The sequence below is a fragment of the Gordionus sp. m RMFG-2023 genome, chromosome 3, assembly GCF_954871325.1.
Source record: "Gordionus sp. m RMFG-2023 chromosome 3, tfGorSpeb1-WG-v2, whole genome shotgun sequence".
In the NCBI taxonomy this organism is placed as follows: Eukaryota; Metazoa; Nematomorpha; class Gordioida; order Chordodea; family Parachordodidae; genus Gordionus; species Gordionus sp. m RMFG-2023.
In genome coordinates, this window is record NC_088777.1 from 11,517,950 (window position 1) to 11,542,434 (window position 24,485).

The 24,485-nt window shown below is 27.1% G+C and overlaps 1 protein-coding gene across 2 annotated transcripts; it reads left to right on the forward strand.

Moving 5' to 3' along the window:
• Positions 1-23,981, forward strand: LOC135926124 (vacuolar protein sorting-associated protein 51 homolog). 2 transcript variants are annotated; one of them, XR_010571789.1, is made up of 19 exons: positions 1-140; positions 183-317; positions 380-535; positions 640-713; positions 757-895; positions 2,836-2,960; positions 3,605-3,680; positions 4,337-4,443; positions 4,496-4,761; positions 6,608-6,750; positions 6,931-7,056; positions 8,279-8,428; positions 10,748-11,077; positions 11,504-11,649; positions 21,717-21,839; positions 22,301-22,420; positions 23,480-23,558; positions 23,649-23,751; positions 23,881-23,981. XR_010571789.1 is itself a non-coding variant. In XM_065461819.1 (19 exons), exons 1-18 carry the CDS (start codon positions 69-71, stop codon positions 23,673-23,675), a joined length of 2,394 nt encoding a protein of 797 aa, XP_065317891.1. In that variant the 5' UTR covers positions 1-68; the 3' UTR covers positions 23,676-23,683; positions 23,881-23,981. The 2 variants fall into 2 exon arrangements, 1 of the variants encoding a protein (XP_065317891.1); XM_065461819.1 differs by having other exon boundaries at positions 23,649-23,683.
• Positions 23,982-24,485: the final 504 nt, after the last annotated feature.

Here is a 24,485-nt window from a genome sequence, read left to right on the forward strand (position 1 = left end):
ACTTAAATGCTCGCTTCAAACTATCGATTTAGGAGGCACGTTTAAAATAAGCCAACCCAACGATAGTGATGGAAGACAAAACATATGACTTAAATTCTGAAGATTTTGATGTGAATTCCTATGTTAAACACATAATAAAAGTATATATTCATTTATGTATTTCAATGAATAATTGATTTTAGGATCACTCATTAAATAAATTAATGGAACAAGAAAATAATTTGAAGAAAGAGATTAAATTATTAGATAATGATATGCAATCATTGGTATATGAAAACTATAATAAGTTTATAAATGCTACAGATATTGTTCAAAATGTAATTAATTGATATAATATTAATTCTTTTTATATTATAATGCAATATACTATGTTATATAGCTAAAGTGCAATTTCTCTTCTATTGAAAGCTTAATAGAAGATGTGTCAAACAAAATGGATAAAATTACCAGCTCTCATAAAAAATTATTAGAAGATATGAAACCAAATAAAGAAAAAATTACAAAATATATAGAGTTAAATGGAGCTTTAAGAAAAGTAGATCTTAATATTTTTTTTAGGCATTGTTATTTATTTATTTTAAATAAAAATTCTTTATTACATTTTATTAGCTTTATAATTTATTAGTTTATTATATCTAGATGCAATTTTTATTTGACCTTCCTGATCATCTCAAAAAGTTAATTTTATCAAAGAGTTATTCTCAAGCTCTTAAGTTGTAAATTTCTAAGATGAATACAATAATATCTATATTTTAGAGAATATATTGAAGCAAGCAAACTTTTGGAAAAGCATCAAAACTTTAAAACTTTTGAAGACATTGCATCAGAATGTAAACTAATTATGATAAGTCTACATGATGATCTTTTAATCAAGGCTGAAAAATCTGATTATAAGGTTTTATTAAAAAAATATTATAATAAGTAGAGTACATTATCTATAAAATTACTTTTTACATGGTTCTAGCCATAACCATTAAAAACCCCTCACCCCTGAGTCAATAATAATGACCCCCCCCCCCCCTATCAGTAAAATACATAATAATTTGCTTATAACATATATGTTGACTAAGAGCAAATCCCCCTCCCTTCTCTCTAAGGTAGCCCTTGAAATTTTAATTATATAACTGGTTCATTCCTTAATTAGTAAATAGACTTTCTACTACTGGAGGTATATGACACTAAATTGAAGAGGTAGGGCTACAAATGCCTGTCACTAGAAAAAAAATTAAAGTATAGTATTAAATAAATTTAAATGGTGGTTGGGGGTGTACATATTTTGATTTCCTTTTTTGCTAATACTAATTGGTAAATATAAGGGGTTATTAGATCTACAAAGCCTGTCTGGGCCCACCTGAAAGCCCAGTCCATCAAATTCTTAAAAAATTAAAATAGGTCATGGAATTTAAAAAAATTATTATAATGTGCCTAGTAATTCACACATAAAAAATTTTAAGCCAATCCAGGCTAGAAAATGTATGTATAAAATATCATGCAGGGTCACAAATTTTTGTTAATTCATAAAATTATAATGGATCAGCTTGGGATATTGAAAATGTACATGTTTGTGATTGAACGAACTTTGAATGTGAACAAATTCATGTTTTATGCTCATTCAATTTTAAAAAAATCCTTTTTTTTTTATTCATTTGAAAATATTAATATAAGACATTTCCTTTATCACATTAGAATTTTTTTTAACTTGTCATATTTCAGTCCTATGATATATTTTATTAATTTGAATATTTTTATTTATATTATATAGATTAGTATAAGTGTGGAATTCTGAAAATTCAGAAGCATATGAATTAACATTATGGTCATTTCATATCAAATCGACCAAAAAACGAAATTTTTGTATGACCATCTCTAAAACGATGTTATATATTTTAGTAAAATTAAAATTTTAGAGCACTAGCTCAATCAGATCCAAAGATACACATCTTCAAAGTCAGAAATCTGGCAAAGCATGAATTCATTAAATCTTATTTAAAATAAAAATACATGTCATACACTATTACATATCATTTTATAGCCCTTAAAATTTAAATTATAAAATTTAAAAAAATTTAAAATACCTTTTTTTCTTTATTTCCCATAAAAATAAAAAATTAACATTCATTAGAAGGGATTTTTTTTAGGTGTCGGTATTCGCTAGGAATGTAAATCACCTTTATATTAAACTGTTTAATCAAAAAAATCTATTTTCGTTTTTAAATTTATTAAAATTTTTATCATAATTATAAATAAAATATCATATTATAGATGACGCTATGCCTTAAACATTCAACAAAAATTTAAATAGGTCCTCTTTTTCATAAAATTTTTACAATTGGGCCAAGCAAATTTTTTTAAAAAAATATAAAGAACCAAGCTGAGCACAAAAAATTATAACGGGCGGCAAGACCTTGCAAAAAATTTAACAGACTAGGCTGGGCAAGTGCAAAAATTCTTAACGGGTCAAAGTCGGTCGGGCTTTGCAACCTCTAAAGTTTATCATTGTCTTGGGGAGGGGGTATGCCTGCCAGAGGGTTAAGAATCATTAAATGTTTTATGCAATTTATTCTTACAAATGGTGAGAAAAACAAATTTATCTTAATATTTTAAAGATAAAATAAAAAAAATTTTTGTCAACGTTGTTCAAGAAATACAGTTAAAAGTTGCAAAAATGACCACCTTTACACTTCTATCCACTCAAGCAAACATTAAACTCATTACTCAAAATGAAATTGCTAAATATTTAGTGATATAATGTTGTTAGAGCACGTTTAAGAAATATTATCTAATTATTTTAAAATAAATTATTGACATTTTTTTTTCTTTTTTGATAAATAATAGGTTCCAGTGTCAGAATTTTTCGAAATTTTTGACATATTAAAAACTATGTCTAGCTGTGGGATCGCTGAAGAGCAACATTTAAAATATTGGGATATGCAATTTTTATCCCAAAGTTATCTTGAAATGTGGGTATTTTCTTTTAAAATATTACATGCTGATATTATTTTATTTAAGCTAAAATATTATTATGAAAATCTCTGCTAAGAAGGGAGTAAATTTTAATTATAAATACAACCTGGTCGGGTCAAAAATAATTTCAAATTAAATTGTTTAACCCATTAAATCACATGATGTAAAGCTTTGTAAAATTATCAAATGAAACTCGAAGAGTGTTTTTACCAAACTAATCTAAGATATATATATATGTTACCATCTATGTGTTTTTTCCCGCAAAGTGTTATTTTTTCAAATTAAAATCATTTTTTCCCGTTTTTTTTAAATTTTAAAAATATTATCAAAATATAGAGAATAAAATAAAGATTTAATTTGAAATATATTTTCCATCGGGCCTTATACAAACTCGGCTAAATAATTGATTTTAATAAAGCCTCTAAATCTTATGATAATCAGAATTGCTTCATTTTCAAATATTTTTTTTAAAATAAAATAAATGTTTAAGTGAAAATATAATTTGATATATAAAAATTTTTTTTTTACATATCTACATTTTTCAGTATTTACAAAATTTAATTTTATTTTAATTTTTTTTAAAGTAAAGATGCCCTCTTCTAAGTTTTACATAAACGTTAATATTTTTTTAAATAATCAGGGTTAAAGCTAAATGTTGCGATCATGTAAACTTTTTGGCAAACGTTCTCGAAACCCAAAATTCAACCGATACCAAAGTAATCATTTATCCTAAAATTACGGTTTACGCTAAAACCTTCAATAAGTTGATTGTTTAGAAGTCGGTTATAAGTTTCAGTTCTGTAGATAAAGGGGGGAGATATTTCACTATTCAGCTTATTATTTATTCTAAATTCGACCAATGGCTTGTATCACTATAGTTAGGTTAATAATTCTATTTTTTAGCAGTTTTTATTTGGCCAAAATTGGCTAATATTTTTTTTTTTGAAAATATGACTAAAAAAAATTAGTAATAGAAGGTATATTATAAAAACTAGAAAAAAAATAAAATGTTTATAATTTGTACAAAACCGGAACACAAAAATGGCGAAAAATTTAAACATATTAAAATACAAGTAAAAACCTTATGTTAGTCTGAGAATGAAAAAAATACGATTGAATTTATCATATATTTATATTGTAATGTCATTAAGCGTTTTAATGGCTATAAAATAACATGACAAGTTGATGATGTTAAATTAGTTCACAGGACGTTATGGTGAATTCACGATTTAAATAATTAGTATAATGAATATTTTTTCAGGGAAAAGGGCTTATCTAATAATAAATAAATTTATATATCCCAACCGAATCGCCCTCTAAATAATAACAATATTAATTCACATTAATATATTTTTATTTTCCATTTTTTAAGGATTACTCAAAATTTTCTCAAGAATTATGCCAGGGGTTTTTGAAAAATTTCGCTTCTTACCTCATCTACCACAAAATACTGTTCAAAAACGTCGAAGATGAATCCAGGTTAATTTGTCATTGTTTTTCTTAAACCTTATCAACAAATCATAAATTTTAGCGATTCCGAACATCTCTTATCTAACTCCATTTCCTTGCAAATTCTTTCCCTACTAACGAGCCGTATCCTGTTCCCCTTTTTCGGGTCTGGCCCTACTTGCCAAAGCGAGCACTCCATAGCCTTGGCCCTGGATAAGTTGTACTTCGAAACTAAGAAGATGAGTTGTCATTTCAGATTGGACGAATGGTTTATCGGGAACGCCTTGATTCCCATTATAGAGGGGAGAATTAGAGCCTATGCTGCCTCGAGCTGTTCCAACTTCAATAGTATTTTTAAAAAATGCATTATATTATTTTTAAGTTTTAACTCTTTTTCGCTTTTAACAATTTCTTTTAATTTTATAAAATTTTATTTATTTATTTTATTCAAAAAGAAATTTTCTGGATTAATTACAAAGCTTTAAAAAAAATTAGAAATGATTTTTCAATGATAAATAATGAGCACAACTTGTTTAATTTGTACCATCAAAAATATTTGTTGCAGTTTTTAAGATTTTTTAATTTAAATTTTGAAAAATATAAATTACAAATAAAATTAGTATGGAAAAAAAAGCATTTATTATTAAATAAAATAGAGACAGAAAATAATTAAAAGTCTGCAAATGGCAAAATTTTCAGACATGGCTCGGCTGGAATTTAGTTTTTGCCCAGCCCATCCAAATTTTTACCCGGCCTGTTTTCAATTTTTTTAGGTTGCCTGATCCGGTTTTTTTAAGTACAAGACCTAGAATTATATACAGTTGAACATCAAAATAGGCAACTATTTATAATATTGGGGAGTGGTTAAATTATACAACAGATTATCACTTCTATCAAATATCAGAATTCATCAATAATCCAACCCAATATTTTTTTTGCTCGGCCTGACCCAATTAAAGAATTTCAGATATTATCCCCCGCCAATCGGCCAGGCTGGGTATTGCAGATCTATAAGAACAATCAATTATATACTTTATTTTTTTATCTGGATTGACTTATGCATAATTGATTTCCACCAGGTATTCAAACCGAACCTTGAAACCAATATTAACCGTTGTTACCCTGTTGATATCGGCCGATAACCGATCTGATATATCGTATTTATTCTGTAAAGATATCAATGGTTTTAATTTTTAATATACATTTTATTAGTATAACATCTATAATTTTACTATATCATAATATATGTCATTTAAATTTATAAAATGATCAGTTATAGTTTATATTCAATTCAATTGCAATTCTAAAAGTATATAAAATATTTTTATTGATAAATTACTTATTTATATAATAAATAATAACATAAACTATTTACATAATTAGTAATAAACAAATATATTATGAAATTTGTAATATTTAAATATCGAAGATTTCTTTTTCTGCGGTGATGGAAACTGTCAATATCACTAGCATCACTAAAAACACATTCTGAATATTTTTGAACACTTTTTTAAACAGAATGCGAAAAAAAAATAACTATGTCAGAATGTTCATTAACTAATTATTACTATTAAAAAAATTAAACATAAAAATGGATTTCAATTTTATTTATAAAAATAAATGGTTTTTTAGATATAACTTTTTCTAAAAAATTTTATAATATTTTATTTTTGTTAAAAACGCCATATTTTATCGGATCGGAAAATTTTATAATATTTGCCGATAACCGATATTTTAAAATGGCTGAAATATCGATCCCTAGTTCTCAGTAAAATAATAAAATTTAATCTTCCTCTTATAGATATATTGACGATAATATACGGCTCAATATTTTTTTTTATAGAATATTGATACAATTTTAAATCTTTTCCTTATATAATTCTTACATGCTTTTATGCGGAAAGGTTTGAATTGGGTTTTAAAGATTCAAATCCAACCGACATTATTTTTTTTGCAAACCGAACGTTAACCATGACCCGTTCTTTTTTTATCTGAACAGAACCGATATTCGTTTAGGTTTGGATTCCTTGTTTTCATAAATTTTTGGCATATAAATTCTGTTTCACATAGTTAGACATTCCCCTCAATTGTTATATTTAACTCGAAACTTGAGAGATGTGATTAAAAATAAAGCACTCTAATTCTGAGTCCCTTAGTATTATCATATTTTTATTTTTTTTTAAAACAATTCAAGAATTGTCGATGGAAGTTCGGCAAAAATTGGCCAAACTCAACGTTAATTCATTGACGGAAGGTAGCAATTACTTGAGGGAGATGGCCAAGAATTTTCTTTCGTCCCTTGTCGAAAACATCAAGAACGTTTTGAGGAAATTGACGGTTTGTTGGGGGGGGGGTTGTTTTTGTGCTATTAAGAAAGAAAGATAAATAAAGATTGAATGAAAGTTGAAAAAAAGGGAGCTTAATTTTATATTCTTTAACTGCGATGTGGAAGTTAAACGAACATTACAAAGTCTTAATAATAATTTAACAAAAATATTATTAAATAAAATAAAAAAGTGCTACACCTCGGTTGAAGAAATATCTTATTCTACGGAACCAGAGTTTGCCGAAACCTTTCTTAAATCCTTCATTTTTGGCCAATTTTTGTTTCCCTTTTTTCGGCATTTCATCAACACCCTGCAAGTATATGATAATAAATCATATTTTTTTTGTTTAATGTATTTATTTGAAAATTTTAGAAAGATTTTGTATTTTTAAATACAAAATTTTTTAGACGATAAATATAGATATACTTTGTAAAATATAAATCCACATTTATTTATTTAAATATTAAATTTGAGACTTCAGTTAGCATTGTAATTTTATAATATACTAAAATCTTTAGTAAGAAAATCTTTATTATAATAAAACATTTTTGATCCTAAAATTTTTTGTACAAATATTTTGTGATTTTTTAAAAATAAAATTTTTGAGATATATGCTTTTATTTTATTTTTAGATCTTATCTCTAAGATATTATTATAAGATATTTTCACCAGGATTCTGTGACAACGTCAACATCCTTTAAATATAATTTGACTTTTAGGAGAATTTTTTTAAAATATCAAAAATCAATATTATGGTGAACGCTAAATATAATATCCTCATCTAAAAATGAAATCCAAATCATAGATGAAGCGATTTCACCCCCCCCCCCAACACCCATGCAAAACAGTTATATTAATTATATTTGCAAATATTACATGTGATATGCTACTGCTGCAACAATAGATGTATTATTTATAATGTTTGTATTACTGCAGATATTAGATAATTTTAAAAAATGTTTAATACTAAAAATAGGAAATTGATAGTGTTACTAATAAAAATTGAATTGCAAATCGTCAAAGTATTTATTTGGAGAAATATTTTTATTTAAAATACATTTTTTGGAAGTGTGTTTGTATTTATTTTTATTCATGAAAATTTGTCCATCCCTAAATATATCCTAACATTTTTCTTTCTATTTTTGTTGCTGAAAGCCCAAAAAATCTATAAAAAATGAATTATTTTATGATACATTCACAAAAGATTTTAATTTATAATAAGCAAATCCAAATATTTTCCTATTTCTATTGAATGTCATGTTCCATGTCATTTCTATTAACTCTTTTAATCCCTTATATCATCTTTATTGAGGCTATTTGTTAAAATTATTTTGAACCCGTTAAGAATCAAGATTATTATATCTGTCTGATTATATTTATCAGGAAATTTTTGATTATAAAAAATTCTTTGTGAATTTATTTTGTCATAATTTTATTATCCAATTAGAGTCATTCTTAAAAAAAATAACAATAAACAATACATTTAATTTTTTTTTTCTTGCTTCTTAAAAAGAAATATTGTATTAATTTATTTTTAGAGATTTGAAGATGTGAAAGACAATGGAATTATAGATCAGACTACTTTAAGTTCGAACCAATCATTCTCAGCTACCGCTAACTCCTCCCTATCTCTCTTGTTCTTTTCACGGGTGGCGCTTGATTTTTATAGGACTGGATATGACGAACTGGTAAGGAATCATTTCCGTTATAACTTACAAACTAAAACCATAATTATCTTAATTTATAGAACAATCTATATGAAATAAGGTCAAGGATGAGTTGTGTGTTAGGGCTTAATCAAGATTTTAGCCACAATATTTATTAACTAAGCCTCGAAATCTCGCCAATTTAAATCCAAACCTTTTTGCCTTATGTGGACAAAATAAATAAGTTCGAGTAATTTACTTTTGGGCAAAATTTTGAGTTAACCGTTTTTAAAAATGGCCAAATCGCGCCGTTTAGCAATACTAGCTGAATGTGACTCGTTAGATATATTGATATCCTTTTCCTTATTGCAGATATAACAAAAAATAGTCGAAAATTTTTAAATATTTTTTTAAACATTACAACAAATAAATTATATTTTGTTCCTCTTATTAATTTATTATTACGAAATTATTTATAAATTAAAAAAAATATATATAATTCTATATACGTTCATATAATAATCAAAAATAATAAAGAATATCGGATCGGTTGTTTTAAAAATATCGGTCCAATCCGATATTTTTTGTAAACTAAGTATCGGTGCCGATCTGATCAAATATTTAATATCGGCACAGCCCTAGTTAATAGGGAGGAGGGCTTATTAAAATTATATAAGGATGTATCTTACTTGAGTGTATTACTTCTCACAATAGTTATTTAATGTATAGGTACATCACCCCTCTTCAATCATATAACGAAATAGTTTGATCTTATTATAAAGTTTTCAAGAGAATTTAAACCTTAAAATTGTGAATAATTATTGATTTGAATCTAAGCGAGACAAAATTGAAACATTATCTCCACGGGATGAAGAAAAAAGATAAAATATGAGAGGAGATTGTTTTTTTTTAAAAAAAGATAAGAAAAACGGTGTTTTATATTGGTGATTATTTACGAAGGATATATATATTTAAATATGTTGAAAAGTTTAAATATTGGAATGTATTAACTTTTTTTATATGTGGATATTTATTAATATAACTTTAAATTAGTTAGATAATATAGCTATGAATCATAAAAAAGAAGGCAAACGGAGTTGATAGTCCGATAGAAATGTGTGATATCAAAAGGTAAAGTTAAATAATATAGAGAAAGGCAAGTGATGAATGGGGAAGAAAAATGACTAAAAAATAAAATTGATTTAACTGACAAATTAAAAGCCAAAAGAAGAAAAAGAATATTATAAATAGTTTTCCCAAATTAGCGAAAAATATAAAGAAATTTGTAAATTTGGATGACATATTTGACAAAATCGTCAAGTAATATGTGGTTAATTTTAAACAGGTCATCAGTAAAGGAATAAAAAAAGCGGGGAATCAGTAAATTCGTCATTATTTGTTAATATAATGGTAAGAAACAGAAAGTGAAGAAGGGTATATATACCGGTTTTATTGCACACTTCCATTTCAATTTTATTATTTTATTTGCATGGTAAAAATTTCAATTTATTTGTTATGTCTAAAAAACAAGCGAATAATTTGATATAATTTTTTGTTATATTATATATAGTAAGAAAAGGATTTAAGCATATCTATAAGGAATCACATTCGGATAATGTTGTTAAACGGCTTGATATAGCCCATTTTTAAAAACGGCCAACGCAAGATTAAACAACCTGATTAGGATTCTAGCCAAAATAATTTTATGTAAGCCTCAAGATTTTGAAAATATATATCCAAACCATTCTGTCATCAATGAACGAAATCTAAAAATTTACAAAAATTATTTTGGTTACAATCTTAATCGGGCCGTGTTTAAGAATCGACCCGAATCGGGTTTTTAACAACACCACCTACAGTTGACAGAAAAGTCTGTCATCTATTAACCAAATTTCTAGACTTGGGTAATAATATTTTAGCCAAATCTTACCGTTTTGAAAAGGTTAAATTGAGCCCTTTAACAACATACCTTCTGTCATAAACATTGCTGATATTTTAAATGGGTTAGAAAATTTAAAAAATAACTATTCGAGAAAGTTGGTTGGTTTTTTTTATGAATAGAAAATATTTTTTATGACATTGGTTTAAATATAGACTAATATAAATATCGGATTGTATCGGTGAAAAATTTGCGGATGACACAACCCTACTCCGACAAATTTCAAAAGTTTGCAAATCGATTTTTTTGATATTTGTGCACCGCCTAATTCCCAAACAATTAAAATGAAAGTTTTATTTAAAATGATAAGATTTGTTGGACCGCATGTAAGAACTTGTAAAAGATGTTAATCAATAATTAATTTCAAAACTGGTAAGTATTTTTTTAATATTTGTTTTGTGATTTTATAAAAATAACTCAAGGTTTCCTTCGCCCATGATACCTTCCGCACCATTCCTCGTCCCAACTCCATCACTTCCCCTTCATCAAACTTTACATCTTTCCCTAAATCGGAATCGGCCAAAAATTCCCAAAATTACGGGGTCACTGCCCAGGACCAAGTGATGGTTGGTCAATTTGAAGCGATCGCCTCAGCAGGTGTTTCCACTTACGCCCGGTCTAGGGGAGTGTCTATTAGTAAGCTGGCAGAACGTAGCGCTGCGTCACGTGACTGGCTAGGCGGAGCCGAACCAAGAACCCCCCGAGCCGCCCTAAAGAGAGTTAGAGAAGAAATCGAAGGAGTGGATTTAGTGGTTAGTTTTTTTCTGATGATTCAGTAATCTGTTTCCACTTTTGCCTATCATGTTTTCTTATAAATTTTAATGTGTATTTATTTTATTGAAGATTATAGAATTTTTGTTTCTTTACAGGGTCTGATATAATATATATAATTTATTAATAGACTGTTATATAAATTAGTCGCATACAGTAGAGCCAAATTCCTCTAAACCCCAATCAGACACGCCCTCCCCCTCCTGATAATGACGCGGAGGCCCCTCTTGACTAAAATATATACTGAATAAATTATAAAATTGTCTAAGAGTACCCTCCCCCTCCAATATACACCTACCTCATAAAATTCAATGGCTTTATTACATCTTACCCCTTTGCTATAAGGCTCGGGGATTAAAAAGAAAGAAAATAAGAACGTAAATAAAAAATATAAATAATTCTAAAAGGTAGGCCAATTGTTCGACGATCAAAACGAGAAGCAGCAACCACAACACGGGAGTAGCCATAGCAGTTCCAGAAAATATTCTTCTTATTCCAGGAATACTACTAACCAAGGAGGAAACAAATCCTTCAGACCTTTACACTCTGCTAGGTTTAAAACTGTAAACATAATAAACCTTCAAAAGTTTATTTCCCTTCATATTACAACATTATAATTGTATTACTTGTTTTAATTAAATGCAAAATAAGAAGGGAAGGAAGGAATTAAGGGTAATGCCAATATATTTAAACCAATAAAAATGTATGAAAATTTATAGAAAATAAATATGATGATTTATCCATTATTTAATTGTTTTTTTTACTGCTTCTAACTCCTTTTATTTTAAAGTAATTTTAATTGGAATTTCGTTTGCTTATCATTTAAATAAATAAAATTTAAAATAGAGAATGCAATTTGTCCGATTGATTGTAAAAGTCAAATTCACATTTTTTAATTTATTTTTACCTCATTCCCATCTTTCCTTCCATTCTTCCAATTTTTTTTAAAATCAACTTAAATTCGAGAATCCAAAAAATTTTAAATTCTTATCTATATATACTATTTTATATGTATTAAATTTAACTTATATAAGTATGCAATTAAATTGACCTTTTTTTTTCTCTTTAGCTTTCACCTTTTCTGGTAGTAAGCTCCTTCAACATCTCTCTCCACTTTATATTATTCATACATTCTCTTTTATCTAATTTATACTTCTTTATATTGGCTCTAACTTTATGGCCCCATTGAAGTTTTGGGTAACTAACGGTATCTCGGGGAAATTTTTCATCTTTTTTTATAAATTTATTTTTAATTTATTTTTATTTATTGTTGTTATGTTTAATTATAGCTTTTTTAAAAGACCATAATTATAATATTATAATGGAATATCTTATTTTTACCGATATCATAAATTGTTATACAAGAACCATAGCTTTTTTAAAAGACCACGAACTTCTAGATAATCACACGTGTTGTAATAATAATATGATAATGGAGAGAAATGCAGCATCTTATAGAGTAAGATGCAAAATATGTACAAGCAGCAATTCTATATGGAAGGGTTTAACAATATATTATTTTTTAAATTTATTTTATTAATTAGGCTCTATATTTGAAAATGTTAATATCCCTGTTAACAATTTATACATCTAATATATCTTTTTGTGTCCTTGACGTCAATATCCGACAGCCTTCCTTTAATAGAGTTAGCACAATGTACCATTGGAAAATGGTATATATTTATTTGTAAAATATGTCAATAAGTATTTTTTAGGTATGCTATATTTAGAAAGATTTGCTGCCATACACAGGCAATTAATTTTGACAAAATAGGGGGCCCTGGGCTTGTGATTGAAATAGATGAATCCCATATTTTTAAAAGGAAAAATAACACAGGGAGGATTCTAAAATCTAATGCCATTTGGGTTGTAGGAGGAATTTCAAGAAATGATGGGAATTTTTTTATTTCTCATACAGAAAAAAGAGATAAAGATACCCTTCTAGGTATAATCAGCAAACATGTCCATACTGATTCAACTATAATGACGGACAAATGGAAGGGGTAATTTAAATATTGATAAATCTTAAAATTTAATATTTGTTAAGTTATAACAATCTAAATGAAAATGGCTATGACCATTACTCAGTGAATCACAGTCAAAATTTTGTAGACCCTAATGATATATCAACCCATACTCAACGCATTGAGCGTTTATGGAGGGATCTTAAGGCAAGCATACCCAGAAATGGAAAAAAATCTTCAACTCATTTGTATATATATCAATACAGTTATTTTCGCAAAATTAAAAATATGTCCAATTTAAATAAATTAATTAAATTTTTAAATGATATAAATATGTATAAAACTATTTTTGTTTTTCCTTAAAATTATATATATCTATATTATCATTGTTTATTGAAATAAATTGGTTAATTATCTAGAATTTGATTGAAAATTTTAAGAAAAAAAATTATATATATAACTATATTATCAGTGTTTATTCAAATAAATTGGTTATTTATCTAGAATTTGATTGAAAATTTCAAGAAAAAATCTTAATTCTTTAGTATATTATGATTATATTTTTATCTTAAATATTTAGCATTTGATTTAAAAATTTAAATTTAATTGAAAATTTTTAGAATGAATCTTAAATAATTGAAAATTTCAAGAAAAAATCTTAATTCTCTAGTATATTATGATTATATAGTTTTAGAAAATTTAAATTTTAAGAAAAAAATCTTAAATATCTAGTATTTGAAAAATTTTAAATGAATCTTAAATAATTGAAAATTTTAAGAATAAATCTTAAATAGAATCTTAAATAATTGAAAATTTCAAGAAAAAATCTTAAATAGAATCTTAAATAATTGAAAATTTCAAGAAAAAATCTTAATTCTCTAGTATATTATGAATATCTAGTTTTATCTATTTTTTTATTTATTAATAAAAAAAAATAATAAAAAAAACAATAAAAAAAATGATAATATCGAAAATTTCCCCGAGATACCGTTAGTTACCCCATTTTCATTTAGATTGTTATAACTTAACAAATATTAAATTTTAAGATTTATCAATATTTAAATTACCCCTTCCATTTGTCCGTCATTATAGTTGAATCAGTATGGACATGTTTGCTGATTATACCTAGAAGGGTATCTTTATCTCTTTTTTCTGTATGAGAAATAAAAAAATTCCCATCATTTCTTGAAATTCCTCCTACAACCCAAATGGCATTAGATTTTAGAATCCTCCCTGTGTTATTTTTCCTTTTAAAAATATGGGATTTATCAATTTCAATCACATGCCCAGGGCCCCCTATTTTGTCAAAATTAATTGCCTGTGTATGGCAGCAAATCTTTCTAAATATAGCATACCTAAAAAATACTTATTGACAAATTTTACAAATAAATATATACCATTTTCCAATGGTACATTGTGCTAACTCTATTAAAGGAAGGCTGTCGGATATTGACGTCAAGGACACAAAAAGATATATTAGATGTATAAATTTGTTAACAGGGATATTAACATTTTCAAATATAGAGCCTAATTAATAAATTAATTTAAAAAAATAATATATTGTTAAACCCTTCCATATAGAATTGCTGCTTGTACATATTTTGCATCTTACTCTATAAGATGCTGCATTTCTCTCCATTATATTATTACAACACGTGTGATTATCTAGAAGTTCGTGGTCTTTTAAAAAAGCTATGGTTCTTGTATAAGAATTTATGATATCGGTAAAAATAAGATATTCCATTATAATATTACTAGTTGATAACCCGTCAAAAATGACGGGGAATATTCTTTTTAATGAAACAATATCTCTTATTAGCACCCTAAATACTATCATTATTTACCAGAGCTCCTGTTAGTCAGAATTGCTGTTCACTCCCCACCGCGTGAAGGTAGGAGATGGATTTTAGGGGAGCAAAGATATGAGAAAAAGAATGAACAAAAGAAGGAAGAAATAGGAAAAAAGAGACAAAGATATGAATTATAAGAAAATATAATAAATATTTATACTTCAAGACTTGATGATTATCGGGTTACAACACATATGCATTTGTAGCCATATAAAAATATAATATAATAAAATTTATAATATCAAAAATTTTACCAAAAAAAGGAGATTTAAAATATTTTCAAAATTGAGAGGGATGTAAGCTTGACTTTTATTTGTTAATGTTTTGCCTTGGCTCGTAGTTTGCCGTAAATAACCTGAAATAAAACGTGTAAATTGAAATTATAAAATAGAATTTACTGTTGTTGGTGATGAAGATGGTTTAGCTATGGTGAAGAAGTTTTCTTTTCTTTGCTCAATGTGGTGTCGTTTTTGAAGATGATGTTGTAATTTCCTTGCTCGTAGTTTGCCGTAAATAACTTGAAATAAAACGTGTAAATTGAAATTATAAAATAGAATTTACTGTTGGTGATGAAGATGGTTTAGCGATGGTGAAGAAGTTTTCTTTTCTTTGCTCAATGTGGTGTCGTTTTTGAAGATGATGTTGTAATTTCCTTGCTCGTAGTTTGCCGTAAATAACCTGAAATAAAACGTGTAAATTGAAATTATAAAATAGAATTTACTGTTGTTGATGATGAAGATGGTTTAGCGATGGTGAAGAAGTTTTCTTTTCTTTGTTCAATGTGGTGTCGTTTTTGAAGATGATGGTAATTCCCTTGCACGTAGTTTGCCGTAAATAACCTGAAATAAAACGTGTAAATTGAAATTATAAAATAGAATTTACTATTGTTGGTGATGAAGATGGTTTAGCGATGGTGAATGGGATATTATTTATTTGAGGTGTATACAATATTTTGAGAAATTTAAATGAAGAATGAAGGAAGCATGATAAAAATGGGTAGCTAATGTCATTTCAAGAGATTCCATTATTGTTGGCATAGTTTGGGGTGTATTGTGAGATTTATTTTTGTTTGTCAAATAGCTAAATATAATTTAAAGAATAGTTATAAGATCTAAATTTTAATAATTACTTTTATGAAATTTTAATCAAGAATGAAGGAAGCATGATAAAAATGGGTAGCTAGATTCCAATATTGTTGGCATAGTTTGGGGTGTATTGTGATAATTATTTTTGTTTATTAAATACTTTTATGAAATTGGTATAGTTTGGGGTCGTATTATGAGCTATATGGTTGTTTTTCAAATAGAGAAATATAATTAAAGTATATTTATAACTCTATATTGTAATTATTACTTAGGAGTGGATAAATCTTTATTTCATTGGCACCATAATAGATTATTATATAATTGAGGTGTATATTATATTTTGTGTGAATATCTTTTTATTAGAGAGTAAATATCCTTGCATTTTTATAGGAGCAATCATAACTTTAGTTTTTTTTTGGAAGTACATCTACTTAAAGCAGCATAAAGTTGGCCATGAGAAAACACAGGTTCTGGTAGATATAAACCTACATGATCAAATGTTTGACCCTGACTTTTATTAATAGTAATTACAAAAGCTGGGATAATTGGGAATTGTCGACGTTTTAATACGAAAGGTAGTTGTGATTCGCTTGGCGCTAAATCTATGCGAGGTATAAAAACTCTGTAACCTTTGTTTGTGCCTGTAATTATTTCAGCATCCAAAAAATATTTATGCATGCCTTTTATTATTAAGCGAGTTCCATTACACAATCCGCGTAAAGGATTCAAATTTCGTAGAAGAATTACGATAGTACCAACCTTTAGGGATAATATATGAGGAGGCATGCCCAAAGGTGTTAGTGAATGTAAGAATTCGGGGTAATTATTAGAATCATCAACGTTATCTGAAATTAATGAGTCTGAACTATAGTAATGTTTAATTGGAGATGGTAATTTTGAAATTATATCATTATTTAATGCCAATGCTACTTTATTTTTTGTTGTTAAAGTAATACGTTGCGCTAGGTATTCAACATTATTAAGTAAATTGAAATCGCCATATATAGATTATATTAAAGATTCCTCTATCATTGTTAGAGGAATTTCAACATAGTCGGAAGTAAGGGGGGATACGGTTGGTGTTTACCTTCGCCAATTTGTAAGAGCCCATTATTGTACTCAGAATCATCGTCTAAAATTCTCATATTATCTTTTAATTTAAGTTGCAAAAAAATATGCCATAGAGGTGAACATTTTATACACGATTCTAATATAGATGTTTTAGTACCTCTAGGTATAACAGGAAGTGTTTGTCTAAAATCTCCTCCTAATAAGATAACCTTACCACCGAAGGGGTTGGATGTTTGCATAATATCTCTAAGTAATAAATCTATACACCGTAAAGCATGTTTAGTCATCATACTTACTTCATCTATAATTATTAAGTGTGCATAAGGTTCTGAGCCTCTATTGAATTAGGTTTCATGCGTGAAACGGATGTATCTAAAATTGGTACTGGAAGTTTAAAACCACTATGGATAGTTCTTCCACCTATAAGAAGGATAGAAGATATACCTGTGGTAGCAAATGGTAAGACAGTTTTATGTTGTCCTCTAAGATAATGCATGAGAGTATTGTACAGATATGTTTTGCCTGATCCACCGGGAACATCTATGTAAAAATATTTAGGGGATCGGCAATAGCCTGGATAACTTTATCAAAAGCGTTACGCTGTAATAAATTAAGATTAGCTACCATTACACATGCAGTATCTGCCTCTATTATAGCATCATATAAATTAGATTGAGGGATAGGGTCAGGAGTAGGAAGATAAAAATCTTTACAATTGTACCCATACGCGGATTGTGTAATGGAACTCGCTTAATAATAAAAGGCATGCATAAATATTTTTTGGATGCTGAAATAATTACAGGCACAAACAAAGGTTACAGAGTTTTTATACCTCGCATAGATTTAGCGCCAAGCGAATCACAACTACCTTTCGTATTAAAACGTCGACAATTCCCAATTATCCCAGCTTTTGTAATTACTATTAATAAAAGTCAGGGTCAAACATTTGATCATGTAGGTTTATATCTACCAGAACCTGTGTTTTCTCATGGCCAACTTTATGCTGCTTTAAGTAGATGTACTTCCAAAAAAATACTAAAGTTATGATTGCTCCTATTAAAATGCAAGGATATTTACTCTCTAATAAAAAGATATTCACACATAATATAGTATACACCTCAATTATATAATAATCTATTATGGTGCCAATGAAATAAAGATTTATCCACTCCTAAGTAATAATTACAATATAGAGTTATAAATATACTTTAATTATATTTCTCTATTTGAAAAACAACCATATAGCTCATAATACGACCCCAAACTATACCAATTTCATAAAAGTATTTAATAAACAAAAATAATTATCACAATACACCCCAAACTATGCCAACAATATTGGAATCTAGCTACCCATTTTTATCATGCTTCCTTCATTCTTGATTAAAATTTCATAAAAGTAATTATTAAAATTTAGATCTTATAACTATTCTTTAAATTATATTTAGCTATTTGACAAACAAAAATAAATCTCACAATACACCCCAAACTATGCCAACAATAATGGAATCTCTTGAAATGACATTAGCTACCCATTTTTATCATGCTTCATTCTTCATTAAAATTTCTCAAAATATTGTATACACCTCAAATAAATAATATCCCATTCACCATCGCTAAACCATCTTCATCACCAACAACAGTAAATTCTATTTTATAATTTAAATTTACACGTTTTATTTCAGGTTATTTACGGCAAACTACGAGCCAAGGCAAAACATTAACAAATAAAAGTCAAGCTTACATCCCTCTCAATTTTGAAAATATTTTAAATCTCCTTTTTTTTGTAAAATTTTTGATATTATAAATTTTATTATATTATATTTTTATATGGCTACAAATGCATATGTGTTGTAACCCGATAATCATCAAGTCTTGAAATATAAATATTTATTATATTTTCTTATAATTCATACCTTTGTCTCTTTTTTTCTATTTCTTCCTTCTTTTGTTCATTCTTTTTCTCATATCTTTGCTCCCCTAAAATCCATCTCCTACCTTCACGCGGTGGGGAGTGAACAGCAATTCTGACTAACAGGAGCTCTGGTAAATAATGATAGTATTTAGGGTGCTAATAAGAGATATTGTTTCATTAAAAAGAATATTCCCCGTCATTTTTGACGGGTTATCAACTAGTATATCTATATTATCATTGTTTATTGAAATAAATTGGTTAATTATCTAGAATTTGATTGAAAATTTTAAGAAAAAAAATTATATATATAACTATATTATCAGTGTTTATTCAAATAAATTGGTTATTTATCTAGAGTTTGATTGAAAATTTCAAGAAAAAATCTTAATTCTCTAGTATATTATGATTATATTTTTATCTTAAATATTTAGTATTTGATTCAAAATTTTAAATTAAATTGAAAATTTTTAGAATGAATCTTAAATAATTGAAAATTTCAAGAAAAAATCTTAATTCTCTAGTATATTATGATTATATAGTTTTAGAAAATTTAAATTTTAAGAAAAAAATCTTAAATATCTAGTATTTGAAAAATTTTAAATGAATCTTAAATAATTGAAAATTTTAAGAATAAATCTTAAATAGAATCTTAAATAATTGAAAATTTCAAGAAAAAATCTTAATTCTCTAGTATATTATGAATATCTAGTTTTATCTATTTTTTTATTCATTAATAAAAAAAATAAATAAAAATAAAAAAAAATATTTAAAAAAAAACTATAAAAAAAATAATAATATCGAAAATTTCCCCGAGATACCGTTAGTTACCAAGTTTTGGCCTTCCTCTTTTACGTTTGCCCATCACTTCCAAACTCTCAACCTCATTTCCTATGTAGTTCATAGGCCTTCTCATTGTGTGCCCATACCACCTAAGTCTGTTTACCATTAACTTAGTAATATGCACTACCTTTAAACTACTTAGTATTCTTGTACTGCGCACTTTATCCTTACTAAATTTTTCTAAAACTGAAAAACTCAACTTAATAGACTTAAATTACGTAAGCCGAAAAGAAATTGAACGACATAAAAAAAACTCCGTCAAAAAATCCTTTATTTCAATTATATATTTCATGCAAAAATATAACAAAAATATATTTTATTTTTTTGAGAAGACAAAATCAATATTTTTTTTCGCGAAAGGAAATAAAAGAAATCTCTTTTTAAATAAAAAAAAAAATTATTAAAATAACATTGCAACATAAACAACATTATTGTTACAATGAGAATAAAAATACGACCTTAACGGCGTACAAAAATAATAAAACGAAACATATATACTTCTCATTACGACAGTTACCCCAGCTATCATCCTCATCATTCTCATCTCCATAGTTTGTAGGCTTCTCTCGTCTGATTCCTTGGTTGGCCATGTTTCTGAACTATATAGAATAGTTATGGAACTGCAAAATTTTCCCTTTAATTTGTGTGGGATTCTTTTGTCAAATAGCACTCCAGATAAAGATCTCCACTTTAACCACTCTTGATTAATTTTACTCTTTTTCTATTGTGCCGTTTGTTTGTATAGTGGAGCCCAAATATTTGCAGCTTTCAATTGCCGATATCTGCCATTCATTTATATCAATACTCTGTTTCATCTCCTCCTATCACCATATATTCCGTCTTTTCTCTATTTACTTTTAGTCCGTGCTTCTCTAGGATATTTATCCAACTCACTAATCTTTCTTTCATTTCATCCTTGGATTCGGCAAGTATCACAATATCATCCAAAGATAATATTCCACGGGACTGTTTGAGGTATAGACTGTGCTAATACATCTATTACTGTAATGAAGAGAAGTGGGCTGAGAGCCGACCCTTGATGAACTCCTTCGGCTATTGTGAAGCCTGCTGAAGTACCTGTTGTGCTACGGACCATTGTTGTATGGCCCATATACATATCCTGTATTATTCTTATATATTTTTCGGGAACATTTTTGTGGCGTAGCGCCCACCAGATAATTTCTTGGGATTCTATTGAAGGCCTTTTCTAGATCGAGAAAGACCATGTGTAGCTTTTTGTTCTTTTCCCTGTATTTTTCACTCATTTGCCTAATTGCATGGATAGCATCGGTTGTTGATCTTCCAGGCATAAAGCCAAACTGTGTCTCTCCTATTTCGATTATGTCTCTTAATCTTTTTTCTATTATTTTTTCGTATAGTTTTAGACAGTGTGACATTAATTTTATGCCCCTGTAATTTTGACAATTGTGTGGGTCCCCTTTATTTTGAAGATAGGAACTAGATAGCTCTGCCTCCATTTTTGAGGAACCTCTTCATTTCCAAGTATTTTATTGATTTGTGAGGAAATGTATTCCATCATCTCCTAGTGCTTTAAGGCTTTCTATTTGAATATCATCTGGACCTCTAGCTTTGTTGTTTTTCATATGCTTGAGGCATATGATTATCTCTTGCTCTGTTATTGGTGTTATAAGGTTTTGACATGGGGAGTGTTCATCTAAATGTAGTATGTGGGGATTAAAGTTGAGAAGCTCCTGAAAATATTCTTTCAATATTCATTATTTATTTTTACTTTATTATCAATTTCCCATCTTTGTTTTTGATTACTTTCGGAGCTATAATATTAAATATAAATACGATGTATTATTTTATGACAAATATATTATTCAAATAACGTTGAATAACCTTATAAAATATAACATTATTACTTTTTAAAGCACAATAAGCCGTCCTAACCTACTTCACAGTCATATATCCAAAATATTCTCCGAAAAAATTGTCATATACGAACCCGTTAATTTCAACAAAAATTCAATCCTCACTGGCATCATTAAAATATGGTATATACTTTTTTTAAATTTCTTTTTATATATCTAGATATTTTTCCCTGAGAGTGTGTCATATCTAGATACCTTTATATCTATTGTATCCAGATACATTTTAAAGGTATATTATGATAACTTTGCTCTCTGAACACTATGACGTTAGTTCCATAATATCGAGAATTCCGAGGGCCACTAATATTTCCTCCTTTTAATGAGTACTCGGTCTCATCCCTTATAATCAAGCATAATCAGACGATTATTAGCTACACAAACAAAATTAAGCTATAAGAAACATTTACAAGAAATGCATCTAAAAAATAATGTTAAATTTCAATTAAAGCGGCCAATGGATATAGGTTATGATATACGATTTACACATTTTGATCATTACAATACATCCTACTTTTATACTATGTTAGATAACTAACTTAAGTTATTTAATTTTTTAATCTTTTTTTCTAAAATAAAAATAAAAGCTTGAAATCATTTTTGGAGAGCATCAGGCTTAAAACGCTTAGCACTTACGGGTTTCAGCAAATACAAGTCGATTTGCATTATCTGCAATTGTACCTCTGGCGATTTGTATCTAATGAAAAGTTGGTTTTCTAATATTTTTTAAAAACTTATTCAGAATCATATAATCTCAGTGTTATAACTGCCATAAAAGGGAAAATTTACTGGCTCAGAAGAATGTTATATAAAAAATATATATTTATATAATATTATATTTTTAAGTGTAAAAAAAAAATTTTGAATTTGAACATAAAATCTGATCTTCGAAAACGTATTTATGCCGTGAAATTTTGAACTACTCTGTATTTTTAATAGAGATTTTTCTCTATATAGCTATTCATATAATGGTCTTCATATATGCTTAAATCTAAGCAGATTGAAATATAAGCATAATTTTATTTTATAATGATAAGCTAAGTTTTATCAATCCCATCTTAGCGTATCTGCTACTTGTTGACAATAAGCTAAACATGTATTTATCCAAATAATTATTCATGTTAAATAACTTTCTAAATTGGAAAATGCTGTGGCTATAGGCTCCATAATCTGTTTAAATATTTTTATTTTAATATTTGTTTTAAAGAATTCAAATTGTAATTAGGCCATAGCAAAGATTTATCATATGAGTTTTAAACCATCCGATATATTTATTTATAAAATCATAATAAATTTTAAACGATAATAAAGTATAATACGCTAGTCAGAAAGGGAAGCATGCAGAAAACTATTTAAAAGTAACACCTTAATGAGATAATGAAATTTTAAACTCTTTTAATTATATGAAGGCTAAAAGGCGAACACGTTCTAATTTTATTTAGGAACGCTTTTACCGTTTACAACACATGGACCTAGAGTAAACTGAACCGTTAAACCTGAACAAGCCTTTTTAATTGCCTGAACTTCAATTCTTAAATTTAACCAACCGACCTTTATAGCGTTATTGAATCGGGATCAAACTTAAAATATCTTAATTTGATTTTCCTTCAAAAGTTACCAAGGGTTATATTCATTTATGAACTTATATATTTTAAAAAACCTCAAAGTTGATAAACTTTCGTAACTTTATAAAATTATACATGTCCAAAATCTCGACTAAGAAATTTAAATTATTTAAAACATAATTTTATTATACATACATCTAGGATACTTCAATCTTTATTGGACGAGATACTCTCAAGCGCTGCCCTCAGATGCACCAATCCCATCTTGATGGAACAAAGTGTTAGTAATTCATATATTCATAACAAAATTTATATGCTTCATATTAAATATGCATATGGTAGAATTCTTTCTTTTTAAAAATATTTTTAGGTTGTCGACATCATATGCGAAAAATAATACCATTGGTATGGAAAACAAGAATATGTTTCATTCAAATGTATAATTTAATCGATAAAAAATACTTTTTTAAAAAGTTATAATATAATACATATATCGTTTTATGTAACTTATTCATAAGATCTACTATAATATATTCGCCAATCAAACTTTTTTTAAAAAATATAATCCAGTATTCGTTAAAAATTAATTAATTTTGGTATAGGCTAATGCCTGATAGTTACCTGTCGGTGTAATCAATTAGATACATATGGCTGACCATCAGTAAAATCAAATTTTATAAAGGTTGCCAAATATCAATAAGTATCTATATGATATTGCTTTAAATTTCCTTGTTATTCAGGTAAGAAAAATTATTTTTGAAGGTGGAGAAATTCCTGGTTATTAATAATAATATTAATCATTCCTTTAATCTTTCTTAAGAATATCTTTGGGCATCTATATTTCTCCAAAATGTATAATTTTTATATATATTTATAAAATTGGGCCATTTTTTTAATAATCAATAAATATTATTAATTTATATTCATTTTTTTAAATCTTATTTTACAACAAAAAAATATTTTTTAATGATATTCATATACCGGTTATATATGTCGTTCTTAAAACTTAATCATTTATAAGACACGATTTTTAATTTAAAAAGATTAATTTTTACATAATATTCTTAATATGAATAATGAATAGCTTGTTTTTATTTAGACAAAGAAAAATAATTTTTTTTAATATAATTATTTCTAAAATCATTCTTTTAGGCATAAGAATTTTCCATATTTTATAGAAATGCCATTTTTTTAAATCTTGTGTCTA

What these genes read in the sequence shown, in the direction of transcription:
- LOC135926124 (XM_065461819.1), top strand. Translation starts at nt 69, where the DNA reads ATGGAAGACAAAACATATGACTTAAATTCTGAAGATTTTGATGTGAAT. An exon ending in GGACTGGATATGACGAACTG is followed by an intron (nt 8,429 to 10,747) that starts GTAAGGAATCAT and finishes AAATAACTCAAG; the next exon opens with GTTTCCTTCGCCCATGATAC. An exon ending in ACTGGCATCATTAAAATATG is followed by an intron (nt 21,840 to 22,300) that starts GTATATACTTTT and finishes TAAAAATAAAAG; the next exon opens with CTTGAAATCATTTTTGGAGA.